We start from the raw sequence: 20,640 nt of genomic DNA on the forward strand, positions 1-20,640 counted from the left end.
GGTAAATAGGATAATGAAGGCGGCGTTGGGTATGCTTTCCTTTATTGGTCAGTGTATTGAGTACAGGGGTTGGGAGGTCATGTTGTGACTGTACAGGACATTGGTTAGGCCAATGGAATATTGCATGCAGTTCTGGTCTCCTTCCTATCTGAATGATATTGTGAAACTTAAAAGGGTTCAGAAAAGATTTACAAGGATATTGCCAGGGTTGCAGGATTTGAGCTTTAGGGAGAGGCTGAACAGGCTGGGGCTGTTTTCCCTGGAGCGTCGGAGGCTGAGGGGTGACCTTAGAGAGGTTTACAAAATTATGAGGGGCATGGATAGAATAAATAGGCAAAGTCTTTTCCCTGGAGTTGGGGAATCCAGATCTAGAGGGCATAGGTTTAGGGTGAGAGGGGAAAGATATAAAAGAGACCTATGGGGCAACTTGTCACACAGAGGGTGGTACGTTTATGGAATGAGCTGCCAGAGGAAGTGGTGGAGGCTGGTACAATTGCAACATTTAAGAGGCATATGAATAGGAAGGGTTTGGAGGGATATGGGCCGGGTGCTGGCAGGTAGGATTAGATTGGGTTGGGATATCTGGTCGGCATGGACGGGTTGGACCGAAAGGTCTGTTTCCATGCTGAACGTTTCTATGATGCTAATTGAAATAATCATCCAATACTCTCTTGAATGCCTCAGAAGAATCTGTACCACATTTCCAAGCTTCTTTTGCAGCGCCCTTTAAATCTATTTCCTCACTTCTTTCATGAGTGGGAACAGTTTCTCCATATCAACTTGTATCTAGCCTGCTCATGATTTTGAAAACCATTTAGTACATCCCCAGTTGGCCGCCTTTTCTCCAAGGGAACAGGCCCTATGTCTTCAATCTATCCTCATTACTGAAGTTCCTCATCCCAATATTGTAAACTGCTTCTGCATTCTCCAATGCATTCACGTGTTAGGTTCTTTTCTGAAGGTTTCACACATGAGATGCAGTTTGCACTTCTTTGATTAGATTTCCTACAGTGTGGAAACAAGCCCTTTGGTCCAAACAGTCCACACTGACTCTCCGAAGAGTAACCCACCCAGACCCATTTCCCTCCGACTAATGCACCGAACACTCTGGGCAATTTAGCATGGACAGTTCACCCGACCAGCACATCTTTGGACTGTGGGAGAAAACCGGAGCACCCAGAGAAAACCCACACAGACATGGGGAGAATGGTCAAACTCCACACAGACAGTCGCCCGAGGCTGGAATCGAACCTGGGACCCTGGTGCTGTGATGCAGCAGTGCTAACTACTGAATCACTGTATACACACACACACACACACACACACACACACACACACACACACACACACACACACAGAGTTTATTAAAGCTTGTACAAGTTGGGTGACTCCCTTTAACCATCCTTGCAGTCATGTAAGGTCGAGTCAAAATGAGGTCCTGAACAAAGAAAATACGCCCCCTTTTATACAGGTCATTTCGCCATGCCTCTGATGTTGTGGACACTCACCCACAGTCACATGCCCTCAAGATAACCCCTAGTTACTCACAGTCACCTGTTACCCTAGGTACAATGGCAGGATGAGATCATCTTCGGAGGTAATGCAAATGCTAATGCCCTCATCCTGAGGAATCATTATGCAGACGATGTCCTGACTCAGTGATTCCCCAAGACAATACAGGTGCGACATAACTCTGGCCAGAAAACATTTCTGAATGAAAGAGATTGATAGTTTAACTTGCCAATAGCAGAAGAGTAGGGGCAAATGACTATATAAATTAAGTGTGAATTAGAATGGATGGTCATTTGCATTCTTTCATGATTGTCATCCCCACCCAAAGACAATGCAGCTTAACCCTTAATATTACATTAATGGCCAGAGAGGTATTCCCATTTAATCTTTTAACATTACATTCCTCCCTTTTATCATTCCATGATAACTATCAAGATGGGACTGCTACCTTTCACAAGAATCTTACTGCCAGTATTGAAGCCAGTTATTGATACACAACATGCAATGATTATAACAATAAAAAATTTCTAGTCCATGCAGTAAATAGAATTTGAAGAATGTTCCCACGTGGGGAATAAGTTCATCAGTAAATATCTTAAATCCACAGTCATAGAGTCATAGAAACGTTCAGCATGGAAACAGACCTTTCGGTCCAACCCGTCCATGCCGACCAGATATCCCAACCCAATCTAATCCTACCTGCCAGCACCCGGCCCATATCCCTCCAAACCCTTCCTATTCATATACCCATCCAAATGCCTCTTAAATGTTGCAATTGTACCAGCCTCCACCACATCCTCTGGCAGCTCATTCCATACACGTACTACCCTCTGTGTGAAAAAGTTCCCCCATAGGTCTCTTTTATATCTTTCCCCTCTCACCCTAAACCTATGCCTTCTAGTTCTGGACTCCTCAGGGAAAAGACTTTGTCTATTTATCTTATCCATGCCCCTCATAATTTTGTAAATCTCAATAAGGTCACCCCTCAGCCTCCGACGCTCCAGGGAAAACAGTGCCAGCCTGTTCAGCCTCTCCCTGTAGCTCAGATCCTCCAACCCTGGCAACATCCTTGTAAATCTCTTCTGAACCCTTTCAAGTTTCACAACATCTTTCTGATAGGAAGGAGACCAGAATTGCACACAATATTCCAACAGTGGCCTAACCAATGTCCTGTACAGCTGCAACATGACTTCCCAACTCCTGTACTCAATACTCTGACCAATAAAGGAAAGCATACCAAACGCCTTCTTCACTATTGTATCTACCTGCGACTCCACTTTCAAGGAGCTATGAACATGCACTCCAAGGTCTCTTTGTTCAGCAACACTCCCTAGGACCTTACCATTAAGTGTATAAGTCCTGCTAAGATTTGCTTTCCCAAAATGCAGCATCTCGCATTTATCTGAATTAAACTCCATCAGCCACTTCTCAGCCCATTGGCCCATCTGGTCCAGACCCTGTTGTAATCTGAGGTGGCCCTCTTCACTGTCCATTACACTTCCAATTTTGGTGTCATCTGCAAACTTATTAACTGTACCTCTTATGCTCGCATCCAAATTATTTATGTAAATGACAAAAAGTAGAGGACCCAGCACCGATCATTGTGGCACTCCACTGGTTCACAGGCCTCCAGTCTGAAAAACAACCCTCCACCACCACCCTCTGTCTTCTACCTTTGAGCCAGTTCTGTATCCATATGGCTAGTTCTCCCTGTATTCCATGAGATCTAACCTTGCTAATCAGTAACCTGTCTAGGTGACATTCTCAGTGCTTGGGAGTGTCCTGTGAAGCGCTTCTGTCATGTTTTCTCCAGCATTTATAGTGGTTTGTCTCTGCCTCTTCCACTTGTCAGTTTCAGCTGTCCATTGCAGTGGCCGGTATATTGGGTCCAGGTCGATGTGTTTGTTGATAGAACCTAGACAGAGGACGATACATCTGCAACATAAATTCCCAGCTTGGCGAACAGAACCACAACAACCAGCACCCGAGTTACAAATCTTCTCACAAATTTTGAATCGGTCTCCCATGGGGAACCTTGTCGAACACCTTACTGAAGTCCATATAGATCACATCTACTGCTCTGCCCTCATCAATCCTCTTTGTTACTTCTTCAAAAAACTCAACCAGGTTTGTGAGACATGATTTCCCATGCACAAAGCCATGTTGACTATCCCGAATCAGTCCTTGCCTTTCCAAATACATGTACGTCCTGTCCCTCCGGATTCCCTCCAACAACTTGCCCACCACCGAGGTCAGGTTCACTGGTCTATAGTTCCCTGGCTTGTCTTTAACGCCCTTCTTAAACAGTGGCACCACGTTTGCCAACCTCCAGTCTTCCGGCACCTCACCTGTGACTATCAATGATACAAATATCTCAGCAAGAGGCCCAGCAATCACTTCTCTAGCTTCCCAAAGAGTTCTCGGGTACACCTCATCAGGTCCTGGGGATTTATCCGCTTTTAACCATTTCAAGACATCCAGCACTTCCTCCTCTGTATTCTGGACATTTTGCAAGATGTCACCATCTATTTCCCTACAGTCTATATCTTACATATCCTTTTCCACAGTAAATACTGATGCAAAATATTTATTTAGTATCTTCCCCATTTTCTGCAGCTCCACACAAAGGCCACCTTGCTGATCTTTGAGGGGCCCTATTCTCTCCCTAGTTACCCTTTTGTCCTTAATATATTTGTAAAAACCCTTTGGATTCTCCTTAATTCTATTTGCCAAAACTATCTCCTATCCCCATTTTGCCCTCCTGATTTCCCTCTTTAGTATACTCCTACTTTCTTTCTACTCTTCTAAGGATTCACTCAATCTATCCTGGCTATACCTGACATATGCTTCCTTCTTTTTCTTAACCAAACCCTCAGTTTCTTTAGTCATCCAACATTCCCTATACCTACCAGCCTTTCCTTTCACCCTGACAGGAATATGCTTTCTCTGGATTCTTGTTATCTCATTTCTGAAGGCCTCCCATTTTCCAGCCGTCTCTTTACCTGTGAGGATCTGCCTCCAATCAGCTTTTGAAAGTTCTTGCCTAATACCGTCAAAATTGGCCTTTCTCCAATTTAGAACTTCAACTTTTAGATCTGGTCTATCCTTTTCCATCACTGTTTTAAAACGAATAGAATTATGGTCGCTGGCCCCAAAGTGCTCCCCCACTGACACCTCAGTCACCTGTCCTGCCTTATTTCCTAAGAGTAAGTCAAGTTTTGCACCTTCTCTAGTGGGTACGTCCACATACTGAATCAGAAAATTGTCTTGTACACACTTAAGAAATTCCTCTCCATCTAAACCTTTAACACTATGGCAGTCCCAGTAGATGTTTGGAAAGTTAAAATCCCCTACCGTAACTACCCTATTATTCTTACAGATAGCTGAGATCTCCTTACAAGTTTGTTTCTCAATTTCCCTCTGACTATTGGGGGGTCTATAACACAATCCCAATAAGGTGATCGTCCCTTTCTTATTTCTCAGTTCCACCCAAATAACTTTCCAGGAATATCCTCCCTCAGCACAGCTGTAATGCTATGCCTTATCAAAAATGCCACTCCCTCTCCTCTCTTACCTCCCTTTCTATCTTTCCTGTAGCATTTGTATCCTGGAACATTAAGCTGCCAGTTCTGCCCATCCCTGAACCATGTTTCTGTAATTGCTATACTATCCGAGTCCCATGTTCCTAACCATGCCCTGAGTTCATCTGCCTTCCCTGTTAGGCCCCTTGCATTGAAATAAATGCAGTTTAATTTATTAGTCCTACTTTGTCCCTGCCTGCCCTGACTGTTTGACTCACTTCTGTTCTCAGCTGTACCCGTCTCAGATCGATCTCTTTCATCACTATCTCCCTGGCACCCCCCCACCTTACTAGTTTAAATCTTCCCAAGCAGTTCTAACAAATTTCCCTGCCAGTATATTAGTCCCCTTCCAATTTAGGTGCAATCCGTCCTTCTTGTACAGGTCACTTCTACCCCAAAAGAGATCCCAATGATCTAAAAATGTGAATCCTTCTCCCATACAACAGCTCCTCGGCCATGCATTCATCTGCTCTGTTCTCTTATTCCTGCCCTCACTAGCTCGTAGCACTGGGAGTAATCCAGATATTACTACCCTTAAGGACCTCCTTTTTAAATTTCTGCCTAACTCTGTCATCTCCCTTCAGAGTCTCAACCTTTCCTCTTCCAATGTCGTTGATTCCAATGTGGACAGTGACCTCCTGCTGGCCCCGCTCCCCCGTGAGAACATTCTGCACCCTCTGAGACATCCTTGATCCTGGTACCAGGGAAGCAACACACCATTCTGCTTTTTTGCTGCTGGCCACAGAAACGTCTGTCTGTACCTCTGACTACAGAATCCCCTAACACAATTGATCTCTTGGAAGCCGACGTACCCCTCGTTGCATTAGAGTCAGTCTCAATACCAGAAACTTGGCTGTTCGTGCTACGTTCCCCTGAGAATCCATCACCCCCTACATTTTCCAAAACAGCATACCTGTTTGAAATGGGACTCTTAGAGAGCACTCCACTCCCTCCAAGCCAAGTGGAATCTAGCCAGTTCTCCAAAGTCTCCTTCAATAAAGTCCAACCTGAAAACGAAATTCATTCTGCCCTACTGCATTACTCCATGGGGAAATCTGAATTCTTGGGTAAGGGCAGTTAAATATTTAACAAAACTGGCCTCCTTGCAGAGATGCTTCAGATGGAGGATACCAGTGCATCTGAGCATGCAGTACAGCACCTGCAGCAGCAGTGTAGGTGAACGCAGCATTCTTTGCTGCTCTGCTCCCACTCTGCTGTTAAATGTAACAAAGCCAACTGGCTGTTGTGATGTTAGTTTGATCAGTGAACCTTCATATCAATTAAATGCTCGAAAGACAAGGTAAAGCTCACATAGGTCAATGTCTGTAGGAAGGCTACTGACAAAAAGCATTGTTAGCTCCTTCATTTTCCATGCTCATGACTGGGAAGCTGATTGATCCTTTGGATCAGGATGTGGAAGGGTGGGCGGTGATCCGAAGGCATGCTTTACCTCTGAATGGAGAATCTCTCAAGAAGATGTTAGCTGCTGAAAGTATTTTTGTATTTCCTCTCTCATTCCTTCCTTGCCAAGGTGGTTAACAGTATGAAGACAGTCACACCCTTAACTACACTAAATTGTGTCTGCCTACTTAAACCTTCTTTGAATTCTTGAAGTGTGTTCATTATTTGACATTATCAAGTTTTATACAATCCATAAACTTCTTAATTGTACTGCCTAAACAATTCAGCCATTTCTAAACAATGGTCAGTGGTCCTAAAATCAAACCCTCGGGACCCCATTCAGGTGATTCAAAAATTATTTTGCTTTAACAAATTAATACTTGGTTAATGTGAAAGCTGCCTGGAAAAGTATTTCTAAAATCTAGAACAGCAAGAAATCAATAACATGTTTCCTGTGCTTTAGCCATTAAGAGGCAGTTTCAGTTCAAATTTAAATCTCAAATATTTGCGGGAAACAAATGCAGAATATATTAAAATATGTTCTCCAATAGAAACTTCCTAAATAAAACAGTCGGAATTACGGTGGCAACTTTGGTAGAGATCAACCTTCTTAGAGTTTGCAATATGAAGGGGGCCAATGAAGCCTTAATAATTAGCAGAATTTAAACAGCTCAGCCTTGAGTTCTAATATTCTCTAAAATCTTAACAAAACATCAAATTAAAAATGCAGTCTTCTTTTTGTGAACACTCTGCATTAAAAACACAGCAGTAAAGATATTTTAATATAATGCTCTCTCATCTGGCTAAAGCATGATCACTGACCCAACTGTTCTTTGTAACAGGCATTGTAGAATTTCAAACAAACTGGGGCTTAAAGTTACAAGTTTGATAATTTTAGAAAGTACATAATGTTATACAATTTCAATGTAGAAACAAAATCTGCACTATTACACAGCCCACAAAACACATTGAACTCAGTTACTGATTCAAACAAAACAAAACAGTTACTTAAAAGGATTTTCTGAACCAGTATTTTAACAAACCAAAATATTTAAATATTGAACACTCTCAGTATAGCACAATTTATATTGAAACTTCCCCTCCTCGACTCAAATACTAGTACCACCTTAATTTCAGCGTTTCTCGATTTTTTTTTTCAAAGAGCCTCTGGTCAGAATTCTTCTCATTTTAATACGGGAGAACAACACTCGCATTTGAGAACCCCTTCAGTTCACCTGGTGATGATCCATGAAATGGAAAACGAGGAGTCAAAAAAATGGAGGAGGTGTCCCCAAAAGATCCACATCAGAATCGGACAAAAATAAATCACTTTCACAGACTCCGAATCAACCGCCACGGCACCAAAAAAAAACACAGGCATTAGTCCAAGATTCCCAAAGTTTCGTGAAACCCACAGCGCCTGGCACGTGATCACGAAAACATCCTCACTTCAATGGAAACAGGACCGAGGACCACCACCCGACTACCAGATGAGGCTGTGAAGGAAAGAAAGACCAGTTGTACCTTCACAACAAAATCATACCCTTAAAGAGAAAAGCTTCACAGTAGAGCACACTGCATTGCAGTCCAAGCCACTCTTCCCCCAGAACAAAGACTTGCAGAGTCAAGTTCACAGCACAAAAACTCAGACAAAGCTTCCCCAGCAGTCAATGCGTTTTACTGTCGGGACCCGAGTGGACCGGCTCCACTTTCTTCCCCTTCTCCCAGTGATGCCCTGTTGTCTTGTAAGGGGCGGCGTGGGGGACAAAGGCAACAATTTTATGAAGTATCAAATTCTACCTTTATTTTACTCTGGTGCCTCAAATCTCGCCACTAGAGGATTTTAAACTTCTTCCCTGGAGGATGTTAAACTCCCTTTTTCCCTGGGGACTCTAACCCCTTTTTAGGTCTGGGACTCTAACCCTGATTCACCCCTGGGACTCTTAACCCCGATTTAACTGTGGGGACTGTAACCCCAATTCACCCCTTGTTAAAACTCTTTTAAAACCCAGCTTTGCACAAAGTGACTCTGTGCAAGTATGCGAGTTACCTCAAAGATTCCGTCACCACCGAGTCCCAGGAGGTGAAGGGGTCATCTCAGTGGTAGATTTAGAGAGAAATCAATGTGAAGCTTACCTTGTGGGCCCATCCACCTCACACAACCAACACTCGGACGATCGCTTATTCAGTTCACCTGGAAGCTCCGTGTATTTTGGAATCCCACTGCTGTCACCATACGTTAGGTGCTTTTGCATGCAAGATACAATTCGCACACACCAACTTCTGCAAACAGTTAAAGTTTATTAAAGCTTGTACCTGCTAGGTGACCCTCCTTGCAGGCACGTGAGGCCCTGAACAAAGAAAACACATCCCCTTTTACAGATCTTTCCCACAGTTACGTGCCACTCAAGACAACCGTGAGTTACTCACAGTCACGTTACCCCAGGTACAATGGTAGGATGAGATCAATCTCTGAGATAATTAAAATGCTAATGCCCCAGTCCTGTGGATCATTATGCAGACAATTTCCTGACTCAGTGATTTCCCAAGACAATGCAGGTGCCACTTAACTCTGGCCAGATAGCATTTCTGAATGAAAGAGATTGAATGATAGTTTAACTTGCCAAAAGCAGGAGAGTATTAGCAAATGACTGTCTAACTGAAGTGTGAATTACAATGGATGGTCATCCACAGTCTTTCATAATGGTTGTCCCCACTCAAAGACTGCAGTTTAACACATCATATTACATTAATGTCCAGAGAGATATTCTCATGTAATCTTTAAACATTATACACATGCTGCCTATGTTATGTACTCAAGTTGACGTCTAACAAGTGTCACATAGAAATTCAACATTGTACTCTACACCCCTGTTAATAAAGCTGAGGACACCATATGCTTTCCTTACTGCGCTCTCTACCTCTCCTGTCGCTTTCAGTGATGTGCGTATTTCCATCCTAGTCTCTCTGCTTCTGCATTACCCTTTAGAATTGTACCTCCTATTTTCTATTGTCTTTCAATGCTTTTCCTACCAAAATGCATCACTTCATACATCTTTGCATTGAAACTCATCCACCAACTATGCCCATTCCAAGAAATTGTCTTTGTTTCTTCTGGAATTCTATACTACCCTCCTGATGATTTACGTATCTACCAAGTTTTGTTAAATGCAAATTTTAAAATTGCCCCCAGCATACCAAGGTTGAGGTTATCAGGAAGAGCAAAGATCCTCAAATCAATCCCTTGGGAATTGTGCTACAAATCTTCCTCCAGCCTGAAAAATATCTATTGGTCATTACTCTGTTTCCTGCTCACTCAGTTCGTTTTGTATCAATGTTGTTACCTTCCCTTTTGTTCCATGACCTATAACTTTCCTCACAGGTCTGTTGTATGGTACCATTTCAAATGTCTTCTGGAAATCCATGAATATCACAATAGCAGCATTACCCTCATTGAGCTTTTTTGTTACTGCTTCAGAAAGTGCCAGCAAGTTAGACGAACGTGATTTCCCCTTTAGAAATCCAGGATGATTCTTTTTAAGCAACCACCTCTTTCCATGTAACTAGTAATTCTATCCCAAATAATTATCTCCAGAAATTTCCCCCCCACTGAAGTTAAATTGACCGGTCTGTGATTACTGAGCTAATCATTACAACCTTTCTTGAGTAAGACTGTAATACAGGTATTTGCAATCTTCCAGTCTTCTGACATCTCCTCTAGGTCTAGCCAGTTCCCTGCAATTTCTACTCATTCAAAATCCTTGATATGAGATTAGATTAGATTCCCTACAGTGTGGAAACAGGCCTTTCAGCCCAACCAGTCCACACTGACTCTCTGACCAGATATCATTCTCATCTGGTCCTGATGCATTGTCAACAGTCTATTCAACACATCTGCCATGTCACTTTTATCAATCTTGTGACTGAGTTTCCTCCTCTGTTGCATTGGAGTGAGTAGCATCTCTCTCTTTGGCAAAGACCGATGCAGAGTATTTGTTTGACACTTGCCTCCTGTCTCCAGTTTTTTAATCAGCCCTAATCAGCCACACTCCTTTTACCCACCTCTTGCTATTCATTTGCTAGCTGCCAGTCTTTTCTCATTATTCCTTTTTGCTTTTGCAAACCCCACCCTCAGATTTTCTCAATTTTATTTTTACCTGACACTATGTTTTTTGATACTAGACATATTTGATTGGATAGTTCTGTAGATTTGCATCTATTTCATCCTTCATGTTGCCTTGATCAAAAGAACATACTTCAGAACTGTTTAGTTTAAATCCTTTTTGATTGATATATAAGTTTAACTGTCATTGTTAATTCTTATTAACTCTTACTGTTAAACTTAAAAATCACACAACACCAGATTATAGTCCAACAGGTTTATTTGGGAGCACTTTCTTTCGAAGTGCTGCTTCTTCATCAGGTGGTTGCGGAGCAGGACCATAAGACACAGAATTTACAGCTATAAAATACAGCTATAATTTACAGCTGTACAGCTTTGAAAGCTCGTGCTTCCAAATAAACCTGTTGGACCATAACCTGGTGTTCTGATTTTTAACTTTGTCCACCCCAGTCCAACACAGTTCCTCCAAATTTTATTGTTAAGGTATGGTTTTTTTCACCAAAATGCATTTTCTGCATTAAGAGTTATTGTGGAAAGAACTTTGTTAATTTTCTTTCTATTTTTAATTATAATTGTTAAGCTTTTGCTAAGAGTCGATGTGAATTGTGTCTACATCTAATGTGGTAGACAGCATTGTAATAGATTCTGTTTATTAAATCTGATTCTCATAAGTATCCAATTTTACAGGTGGTCTTCATGGTTACAGCATGACTGCCCCAGGTCTTCAGCCATTTTTCTCACCAGGACCCCGAGCATCAATTCTGGGCACCCCTCCCCTTGGCATCCAGCTCCAGACACCTCGCATCAGATTTGGGAACCAATTGTTCCAGCAACATCACCGAAGATTTAACAAAGTAAGTGGAATCTCAGTTCAGTGGCATGAATCAGATGTTCTAAGTGGGAAAGCTGCAGCGTAGAATTTAAATTAGCTAATGTGAAAGAAATGGAGATTGTCCAGACAAAAAAAAATTACTAATAAAAGTGACTGTTTTTTTAATATAAAAATTTAGGTTTGTATCCAAATAAATGGCCAAGGAGTTAACTACCTTGGATAATACTAATCTAGACAGAAGATTCTCAACAAGTACGTTAGTGCAGTGAATAATCTCCAGGCAGTCACTGTAAGAAATGAACTAAGCTGGAGGAATGTAAACTGTTTTTCTATTGCAAAGGTTGGACTATCAAGTGCCTGAAGAGATATGACTATGCATCTTCATAAATGTCTGAATGTAAGACAGATGAGCTCTGTTGTGTTCTGTAAAATATATTGGAATATATTTTCAAATGCAGTCCTTGCCCCACCCCAAAAAATTCATATGCTCCACAGTCCAGAAGAATAAATGCAGTAGATGTGTTTGGGTATATTATCACCTCAAGTGTCTCTCCAAATCATATCTCCATCCTGACTTGTACATAAAGCGTCGTGCTACATTGTCACTGGGTCACTTTCCTGAAATTTACCTTAGTGTTATGGGAGACCTCCTCCCCCCGCCCCTCTCCACAGACAGCTGTGGTTCAAGGAGAAGGATATGTAGGAATGGGTAATTTGCACTGCTAATGAAACTTACATTTTTGCATCCCTACAGAATACTTTGAACAGGCCTTCCCCTGTTTGACTAACTTTTGATATTTGATTTTGGTTTGAGCTTTGACAATATCACTCCCCATACTCAGTTGGCACTGACTGAGTAAGAGGTGCATAGTAACGTTTGATTTGATTTATTACTGTTTTGCGTACCAAGGTATAGTGAAAAGCCTTGTCTTGCGTGCTTTACAGACAGATGGTACTATACAAGTGCGTTAGGGGAACAGAATAGAGTGTAGGATACAGTGCTATAGCTGCCAGGAAAGGTCAACATTGTCATTAAAGAGGTTGATTCAAAAGTCTAATAACACTTGGGAAGAAGATGTTCATAAATCTCTTTGTATGTCTATACAAACATTTGTGTATTTTGCTTGATGGTAGAGGGTGGAAGAGAGTATAATTGGAGTGGGAGGGGTCTTTGATTATCTTGGTTGTTTTCCCAATGCAGCAAGTATAGATGAAATCAATGGATAGAAGGCTGGTTGGTGTGATGGGCTGGGCTATGTTCAGAACTCTTTCTTTCAATCTTGGAAGAGCAGTTGCCGTACCACGCCATGATGTATCCAGATAGCACACTTTCTATGATGCACCTATAAAAATTTCTAAGCGTCTTTATGGACATGCTGAATTTCCTTAGCCTCCTGAGGAAGTAGAGGTGATGCTGTGCTTTCTTGACTGCAGAGTCAATGTGGCTGCACCAGGATAGATTGTTAGTGATCGTCACTCCCAGGAACTTGGCGCTGTTGGCCATCTTCACCTCAGCACCATTGATACAGACAGGGGCGTGCCCTGCACTCCGCTTCCTGAAGTCAATGACCAGCTCCTTCATTTTGCTGACATTGGTGAAGAGATTGTTATCTTTACATCAAGCTGTTTTTTAGCAATTATTTTCAGATCTAATTGAATTCAAATTTCACCATTTGCGATGGTGGGATTTGAATCCATCTCACCAGAACTTCACTCTGTGGTTTTGTAATTGCTAGATTAGTGACAATACCATTATGTCACCACCTCCCTTTTTGGCACATTCTATTATCAAATGTTAACAGAAACAATGTATTGCTGTCAGGCATTCAGGATGCAAATGTGTTACCAGATGCTGTCATCTTGACAGGCTTGTTAAAAGCAACATTGGAGAGAAGATATTAACTGCTAAACTGCTGCCGTGATACCAACTCTAATTGCCATGTGAATGCATGATTAGACTAGCACCTTTGGGATTGGAGAGCTATTTGGCTCCAATTAAAATCCTTTTCTTTCTCAGTCTGCTGTTCAGAACTCTTATGTGTCAGGTCAGCCAGCGACATTGTCCCCTGGGTGAGCTATTACCACAGCCTCATCTTCCATGTGGAAAAATGTTTCTATATGATGTCTGAGCCCATGGTTTAGTTTTGGTCTTAACTTTATTATGCTGAATTCAAATTTTTTTTTCTCATGCAGGATTTTAAGAGAATGCATGATATGAGAAGAGACCGCTATCCACCACGAGAGCCATTCCGAGCAAAAATGGATGAACAGCATGATGCTAATAAAATCAACGAGGAAGCGGCAGGTACTAAGTATGCAAAATTAAGAAAAATGACAGTACCATTTGTAATTCAAAAACCTTGAACTGTAAGGGAAATAGAAAGGCAAAGCAAATATATTTTCTCCTTCTAACCTTTCGGCTGTGTATATTTGCTAACCTAAGATCTTGGTCTTTTCTCTCAGTACGCGTACAAAGTTTATGGTGGATTTCAGATAGTTTAGGTGTTGTGGCTCATTTTATGTGGATAGGTATACATATACCTTGCAGGGGATTGCTTGCTGATGAATGAGGCTGATGGTGTGTGGAATTAATTTGTTGCAGAATAGTGCACCTTGGATAAACTAGCTAGTCTTTTTTGTCCATTCATATAATGCACTCAGTTGTATTTACCATAAGACATAGGAACAGAAGTAAACCAATGAAATTGTGGATGATCTGATAATCCTCAACTACATTTTCCTGAGCTTTCCCCAATTGCCTTATTGGTTTAAGGTTTAATCTGTCTCAGCCTTGAATATATTTAACAGTCTAGCTTCTCTGAGAGAAGGAATTCTTCCTTACCTCTCTCCTAATCCCTTAATCTGAGATTATGGTCTCTGGTCAAGAATCTGAGGGGAAATGAACCTTTGCACATGTACCTAATCAAGCCCTTCTAAGAATCTTGAATGTTTCAATAAGGTCACTTCTCATTCTTTTAAATTTCAATGAGTTCAGGCTCAACTGACTCAAGTCCCTCTCCACATGAGAAAATCCCTCTATATTTGTGATCAATCTAGTGAACAGTCTCTGGACTGTTTTCAGTGCAAGTGCATCTATTCTTAAATAAAGGAATTAAATCTATTTACAGTATTTTAAGTGTGGTCTAACATGTATGTTTTACAGTTTCAGCAGCACTTTCTACTTTTATATTCCATTCCCAATAAAATAAAGGCCAGCATTCCATTTGTCTCCACTATTACTGAATTTTTATGCCAGCTTTCTGTGATTTATGCACAATAGCTCCCAAGTCCCTCTGCAGCTCTCTGCAGTCTTTCTCCAATTAAATAATATTCAGCTCCTCTATTCCTGCTGTAGTGAATGGCCTCACATGTTCTCCACCTGATGTTCCATCTGCAATGTTTTTGCCCATTCACTTAACCCTTCTGTATTTCTCTGCAGACCCTTTGTGTTATCCTCATTGCTTGACTTCCTATCTACTTTTGTGATATATCCAAACTTGCCTAGGGTACATTCATTTCAGGTCGTTAATATATGTTGTAAATAATTGTGACCCCAATAATTACAATCGCATTCCAGTAGCTACAGTAAAAATGCCACCTCTAATTCCAATGAATTATCCAATCTTCAATCATGCTGGTGACTAACCCCAACATGATGGGCTATTATCTTATTAAGTAGTCGTCTTTCAGATTTCAAATATTTTACATCTTTTGGTTCCCCTGTATTTATTCTGCTTGTTATCTCTTCAATTCTGTAAATTTGTCAGGCATTATTTCCCCTTGTGAAGCCAAGCTGACTGTGCTTGACTATATTATGTATTTCTAAATGTTCTGCTATTACGTCCTTTATAATAGCCTCTAACATTTTTCCCAATAGGAGATGTTAAGCTTATAGTCAACTTTATTTTGTCTTACCTTTTTTGAATAAAGGTGTTAATTTGGCAGTTTTCCAATCCTGTGGGGCTTTTCCATAATCTAAAGTAGATGAGTGCATCCACAATCTCTATATCTACTTCCTTCAATATCCTAGGTACATGCCAGTGAGTCTATAGGGACCTCTTGGTTTTTAGCCCCATTAGTTTTTTTCTAGTGATAGTTATGATCTTTATTTCCTCCCCCTTTTTACCCCTTAATTATTTACTATTTTTTAAATGTATTAATGTTTTTTATGTGAAGACCAATTGCAATTTCATCCCTTCAAATTAAGGTTCTGCAAGTGAAGATGCCTATATAATATGCTACTGTCAGTGTCTTTTCCAGTTTAATGTTCTTGAGGATGCAGTCAGAATTGGGAAAGGGATGGGGTGCATGCTCAGTACTAACTGACTTTCTGTTTGAGTTGATTTGTTCACTATTGCTGTTCTTGTGCGTCATTCTTTCACATGACGTTTGCGGTCCATTGTGAGTATAATATTGCTTAGTGCTGAACATGCAAGAAATATTGGACTGCTTAGTGTCATTTTGTTTTGGAAGATGGTGAACTGCCCAGAGTAATTCTTGAGCCTTAATGTATCTTATCACCTGCCGAAGTAGTTACTGCATTAGCATTTCTCAGCTCTGTCTAGAATATTTCAGCATTTTATGAAGCATTTAGTGTCTGAGATGTGATTCTTTTGAGCTTATAATTTGTAATTACTAACTCCTGTAGTTTTTGTCTCTTCAAAGTGTTGCAAACATCATGCATGTATGAATATTTTATATCATTGATAATTTCTTTTGAGGAGTATTCCTCTAAGAATGTTATGAGAAATTGGTTAAGTCCAGAGTGACCTTTCTCCTCACTTCTCTTTGCTTTACCCCCTCTTTTATTGAATCTGTTCTACTGTAACGTCTGCAGTGTAATAGCAGGCTTAAATAGCAAGAGCATCTCCAAATTTTAGAACTCATTAACATTTGATTTCCTGCTTCACCGTTACACTTGTTATCATATTTATATTTTGAAGTTGTCATACTCGTTGCTGCATCTGAAACTATTTTACTACAGCTCTAAGCATGTCATCTCATCATTTCAAACCCAAACATGTAGGAGCCATGGAGATTAGTGCTGATTGTTGAATACCAAAAGTTCAGTTTTGGTTCGAAAATGTCAACACATATATTTTTCTTATGTGCACGCATCACAAAACTTCAACACTGATTTACTTATTCTTTGTATTCACCCAATCGAATTCACCCCAATCGAGTTCACACCCTATTATCCCTTATTTAACATAGAACCATCACCTATTCCCTTGTCTCAGTTTGGTCTTGGGCATCCCTACCAGACTGTACTCAATGATAACATGGTTGAGATAACATTTTTTGAGATCCTACTAATTTGATAGAGTAAGCAAGTCTCAGTTGTATTTTAAATGAAATAATTTGTTCTGATCAGGCAATAAACCTGCCAATGCAAAAGATGCAGCTGGCTTTGCATCTCCGAAAACTGAAGACTCTTCACAAACTGATGAACCAGATGCAAAAAGGAGAAGACTTGAGAGGTATTAGCAAGTTTTTATTTTCAGTTTGTTTCTGTTTATTCGATCTGTCCCTGAGGTAATGATCTAATGCTGGACTATCATACTTAGACACCATCTGGTACACTGGTTGGCTGGAATGCCTACTCTTCAGATGAAAACATGAATAGTGGGCATTATAGGAGCTGCAGTTGGCCATTTAGCCATATTATCCTGTTTTGCCATTCACTTAGATTAGATTAATTACAGTGTGGAAACCGGCCCTTCGGCCAACAAGACAACACCAACCCGCTAAAACGCAACCCACCCAGACCCATTCTCTTACATTTACCCCTTCACCTAACACTATGGGCAATTTAGCATGGCCAATTCACCTAACCTGCACGTCTTTGGACTGTGGGAGGAAACCGGAGCACCCGGAGGAAACCCATGCAGACACGCGGGGAATGTGCAAACTACACCATCAGTCACCTGATGCGGGAACTGAACCCGGGTCTCTGGTGCTGTGAGGCAGCAGTGTTAACCACTGTGCCACCGTGCCACCCAAAACATGTTGATTTGTAACCTAATTCCACATCCGTACCTGTGGCCCATATTGCTTAAAATATTTTCTAATAAATCTGTACACAGGGGTTATTGTAAAGGTGCTAAACTTTTATCTTCACCTGACTCTCCTCTTTCCTCTCTCGATAAAATCAGTCCTAATTTTTTTTCCTCTGTACACTACCTATGTCAGCCGGTCCAAGTCTAACAACTGTCATTTGAGAACAAAGCTGCTGCATTCCCATTTCCTATCCCGGGCGTTATGTGCATTGGGACCCCCACCACGTACGAATCAGGGCTCAGGCCTCGCAAAAGTGAGTTCATGGGAGACTTTGGATTTTTGTTATGGTCAAAATTTGGGCCTAAGTGATTATCTTAACTGCACTGCTGAAACCAGACTCCACTCTTTGGGTTAGTGGTGAATCTATTCAACTATACTCCAGAGACTTCTTTCAATGAAGTGTCTTTTAAAATTTAAATAAAAATGAAGTGATCTGTATCTCAGCAGTTCGACCTTCATGCAAAGCCTTTTTCCAGGAATGATTGTGTTCCAAGCATTGTATCATTCTGTTTAGATTCAAGAGTGATCAAGCAATTGCCTGCCCTCTATAAGTTGCCCTAGAACCTTGCAATTAGTTGTGAGTAAAACAGCTTCCTTGAGGACCTCAAGTGATTTGAAAGACCCAAAATAATTATCTTTTGCTCCAATTGTAAAGTGTAGGATAAACATCTTGGAAACAAGGGACTATCTGTGTAACCCTGTGAAGTAAGGTGACAGTCCTCTGATAATGTTTTGCTTGCTAACGGTTCGATTTGAGAGTTTCGAGAATTGTAAGTGTTCAAAGGGGCATGTTTGTGCCCCACAGTTTAAGCTTTGTGTTAATGACCTTATTCCTAGATTTGTAATCCAAGAATGAAATAATCAAAGTGTGTATGTTTTCAGAACTGTATGTTATGACCAGATTTAAAGAATAATTATTATAATATTGGTTATAAATTCTGCTGAAGTAGAATTACATTTGAAACAAAAATGACAATATGGTTTCTAGTCATCTTTCATTACCTTTTATATGCTTGAAGATAAGATGAGCTGTATCTGCATCTCCTAGAACCACAGCAGCAACTTGCATTTAGCACCTTTTTAAAGTAGTAAAATATTGCAAGGTGCTTCACAGAAGTGTACCAAGACAGAAATTGCTACGCAAACATGAGAACAGGAAAAGAATTGGTTTCTAACACCATCATGAAAGGATTGAGAAATACTGATTTGGTGGTTAAAAGGTTGGCCAAGATACAAGGGATAGGTCCCTGTTCCTTTTCAAAGCAATGTCATGAGATCTTTTACAACCATTTGAGAGGGGACATGGGGTTTTGTTCAATTTTTCATCCAAAAGTCAACAACTTTAATAGTGCAGGTCTCCTTCAGTACTGAACTGAACTATGTATGTTCAGGTCTTTGAATACAATTTGAACTCAGACTTTTTGACTCCTCGCAAGAATGAGAAAGTCAGCTGAGCTACAGCAAACCTAATTTGTGAATACAACTTGGTCTGTAATTGTTTCTAGTGGAAAAATGAGGGAGCATGCAGCATTTTTCTTTTTTTTTTGTCTCACCTCTTTTTTTGCTTCTACTAGGGATAAATATTCCAAGCTTTATATGTCAACATTATTGGAATGTTCTATTGAATCTTGTGAAACAGTCCTCCACTCCCATCTTTAAAAGGAAGTACACTTGAACACTTTGAGTCTCACTTGTGTTGGGCCACATTGCGATTGGATTTGTAATTACCTAGCATGTCTAGATATTGTTACATGGAAGCAAAATATGGGGTTACTGTCAGTGGTCTACTGGTGTCTGAATTTGTTGTTGAATTAACTTTGAATAAAGTTAAATTCTTCTTTCAACAGTGAAAATGATGATAATCTCATTAAAGATTCTGATGATGGGGAGTCAGCTACAAGCAAGAGCAAACTGAAGGGAGAAGACAGAGACAAAGGTACGTGAAGCTCCAGAGTAGATGTGAGAGGGAAAATCCATATTAATTGTCAGAGGCCGATAACGCAACACATCATCTACATTTGTAACTTGCCCAGTTTGGGTTCTGCCAGGGTCATTACCTAACCTCATTGTAGCATTGGTTCAAACATGAACAAATATGTTGAATTCCAAAGGTGAGGTGAGAATGATAGTCCTTGACAAGGCCACAATCGACCAAGTGTGGCATTCAAGGAGCTCTAGCAAAACTGGAATCCATAGGAAATAAGGAGTTGGAGTCACACCTGACACATTGGAAAATAGTTGTGCTTGTTGGGGGTCAATCATCTCCGCTCCAAGACATTTCTGCAGGAGTTCCTCATGATAGATATAACCGTCATAAAGTTAGAAGTTGGGTATTCACTGATGATTGCACAACGTTCAAAGCAGTCTGTGTTCAAATGCAACAATATCTGGACAATATCCGGACTTCGTCTGACAAATGGGAAGTAATATCTGCGGTACACAAGTGGCAGGCAATGAAGTCTCCAATCTAATTCCCACACCATTATGTTTAATGATATTACCATCTCTGAATCCTCCATTATCAACATTCTGGGGGGGTTACCATTGAACAGAAACTCAACTGGACTAAACATATAAATACTCACAGGCTAGGAATACTGTGGGTAACTCGCTTTCTGACTCCCCATCTACAAGGCACAAGTCAAGAATGTGATGGAATGCTTCCCACTTGCTTGGATGGGTACAGCTCCAAAATTACTCAAGAAACTTGTCACCATCCAGGACAAAACAGCCAGCTTGATTGGCATCACATCCACGAACACCCACTCCCTCCACCACCAATACTCAGTAGCAGCAGTGTATACTATCTACAGGATGCGCTGCAGAAATTCACCAAAGATCCTCAGACAGCACCTTCCAAATCCACAACCACTTCTGAAGGACAAGGGCAGTAGATTCATGGGAACACCATCACCTGCAAGTTTCTCTCCAAGCCACTAAATTGGAAATCTATCACCATTCTTTGTGTTGCTAGGTCAAAATCCAGAATTCTCTCCCTAATGACATTGAGTTTACCAATAGCACATGGACTGCAGTGGTTCAAGAAGGCATCTTACCACCACTTCCTGAAGGACTAAGGATGGGCAATAAATGCTGGCAGCAAGCGACACCACATCCCATGAATGAATTTT

The 20,640-nt window shown here is 40.9% G+C and overlaps 1 protein-coding gene across 4 annotated transcripts in view; it reads left to right on the top strand.

Moving 5' to 3' along the window:
- Nucleotides 1-20,640, top strand: part of LOC140469446 (uncharacterized) — a 66,426-nt gene that overhangs the window by 12,537 nt on the left and 33,249 nt on the right. For all 4 annotated transcript variants that reach the window (XM_072565971.1, XM_072565968.1, XM_072565969.1 and 1 more), the window contains exons 3-6: nt 11,305-11,471; nt 13,643-13,754; nt 16,824-16,929; nt 19,357-19,445. In XM_072565971.1, coding sequence (XP_072422072.1) covers nt 11,305-11,471; nt 13,643-13,754; nt 16,824-16,929; nt 19,357-19,445 — 474 coding nt within the window. The remainder of the gene's footprint in view (nt 1-11,304; nt 11,472-13,642; nt 13,755-16,823; nt 16,930-19,356; nt 19,446-20,640) is intronic.

Source organism: Chiloscyllium punctatum, chromosome 49, assembly GCF_047496795.1.
Source record: "Chiloscyllium punctatum isolate Juve2018m chromosome 49, sChiPun1.3, whole genome shotgun sequence".
Lineage (NCBI taxonomy): Eukaryota > Metazoa > Chordata > Chondrichthyes > Orectolobiformes > Hemiscylliidae > Chiloscyllium > Chiloscyllium punctatum.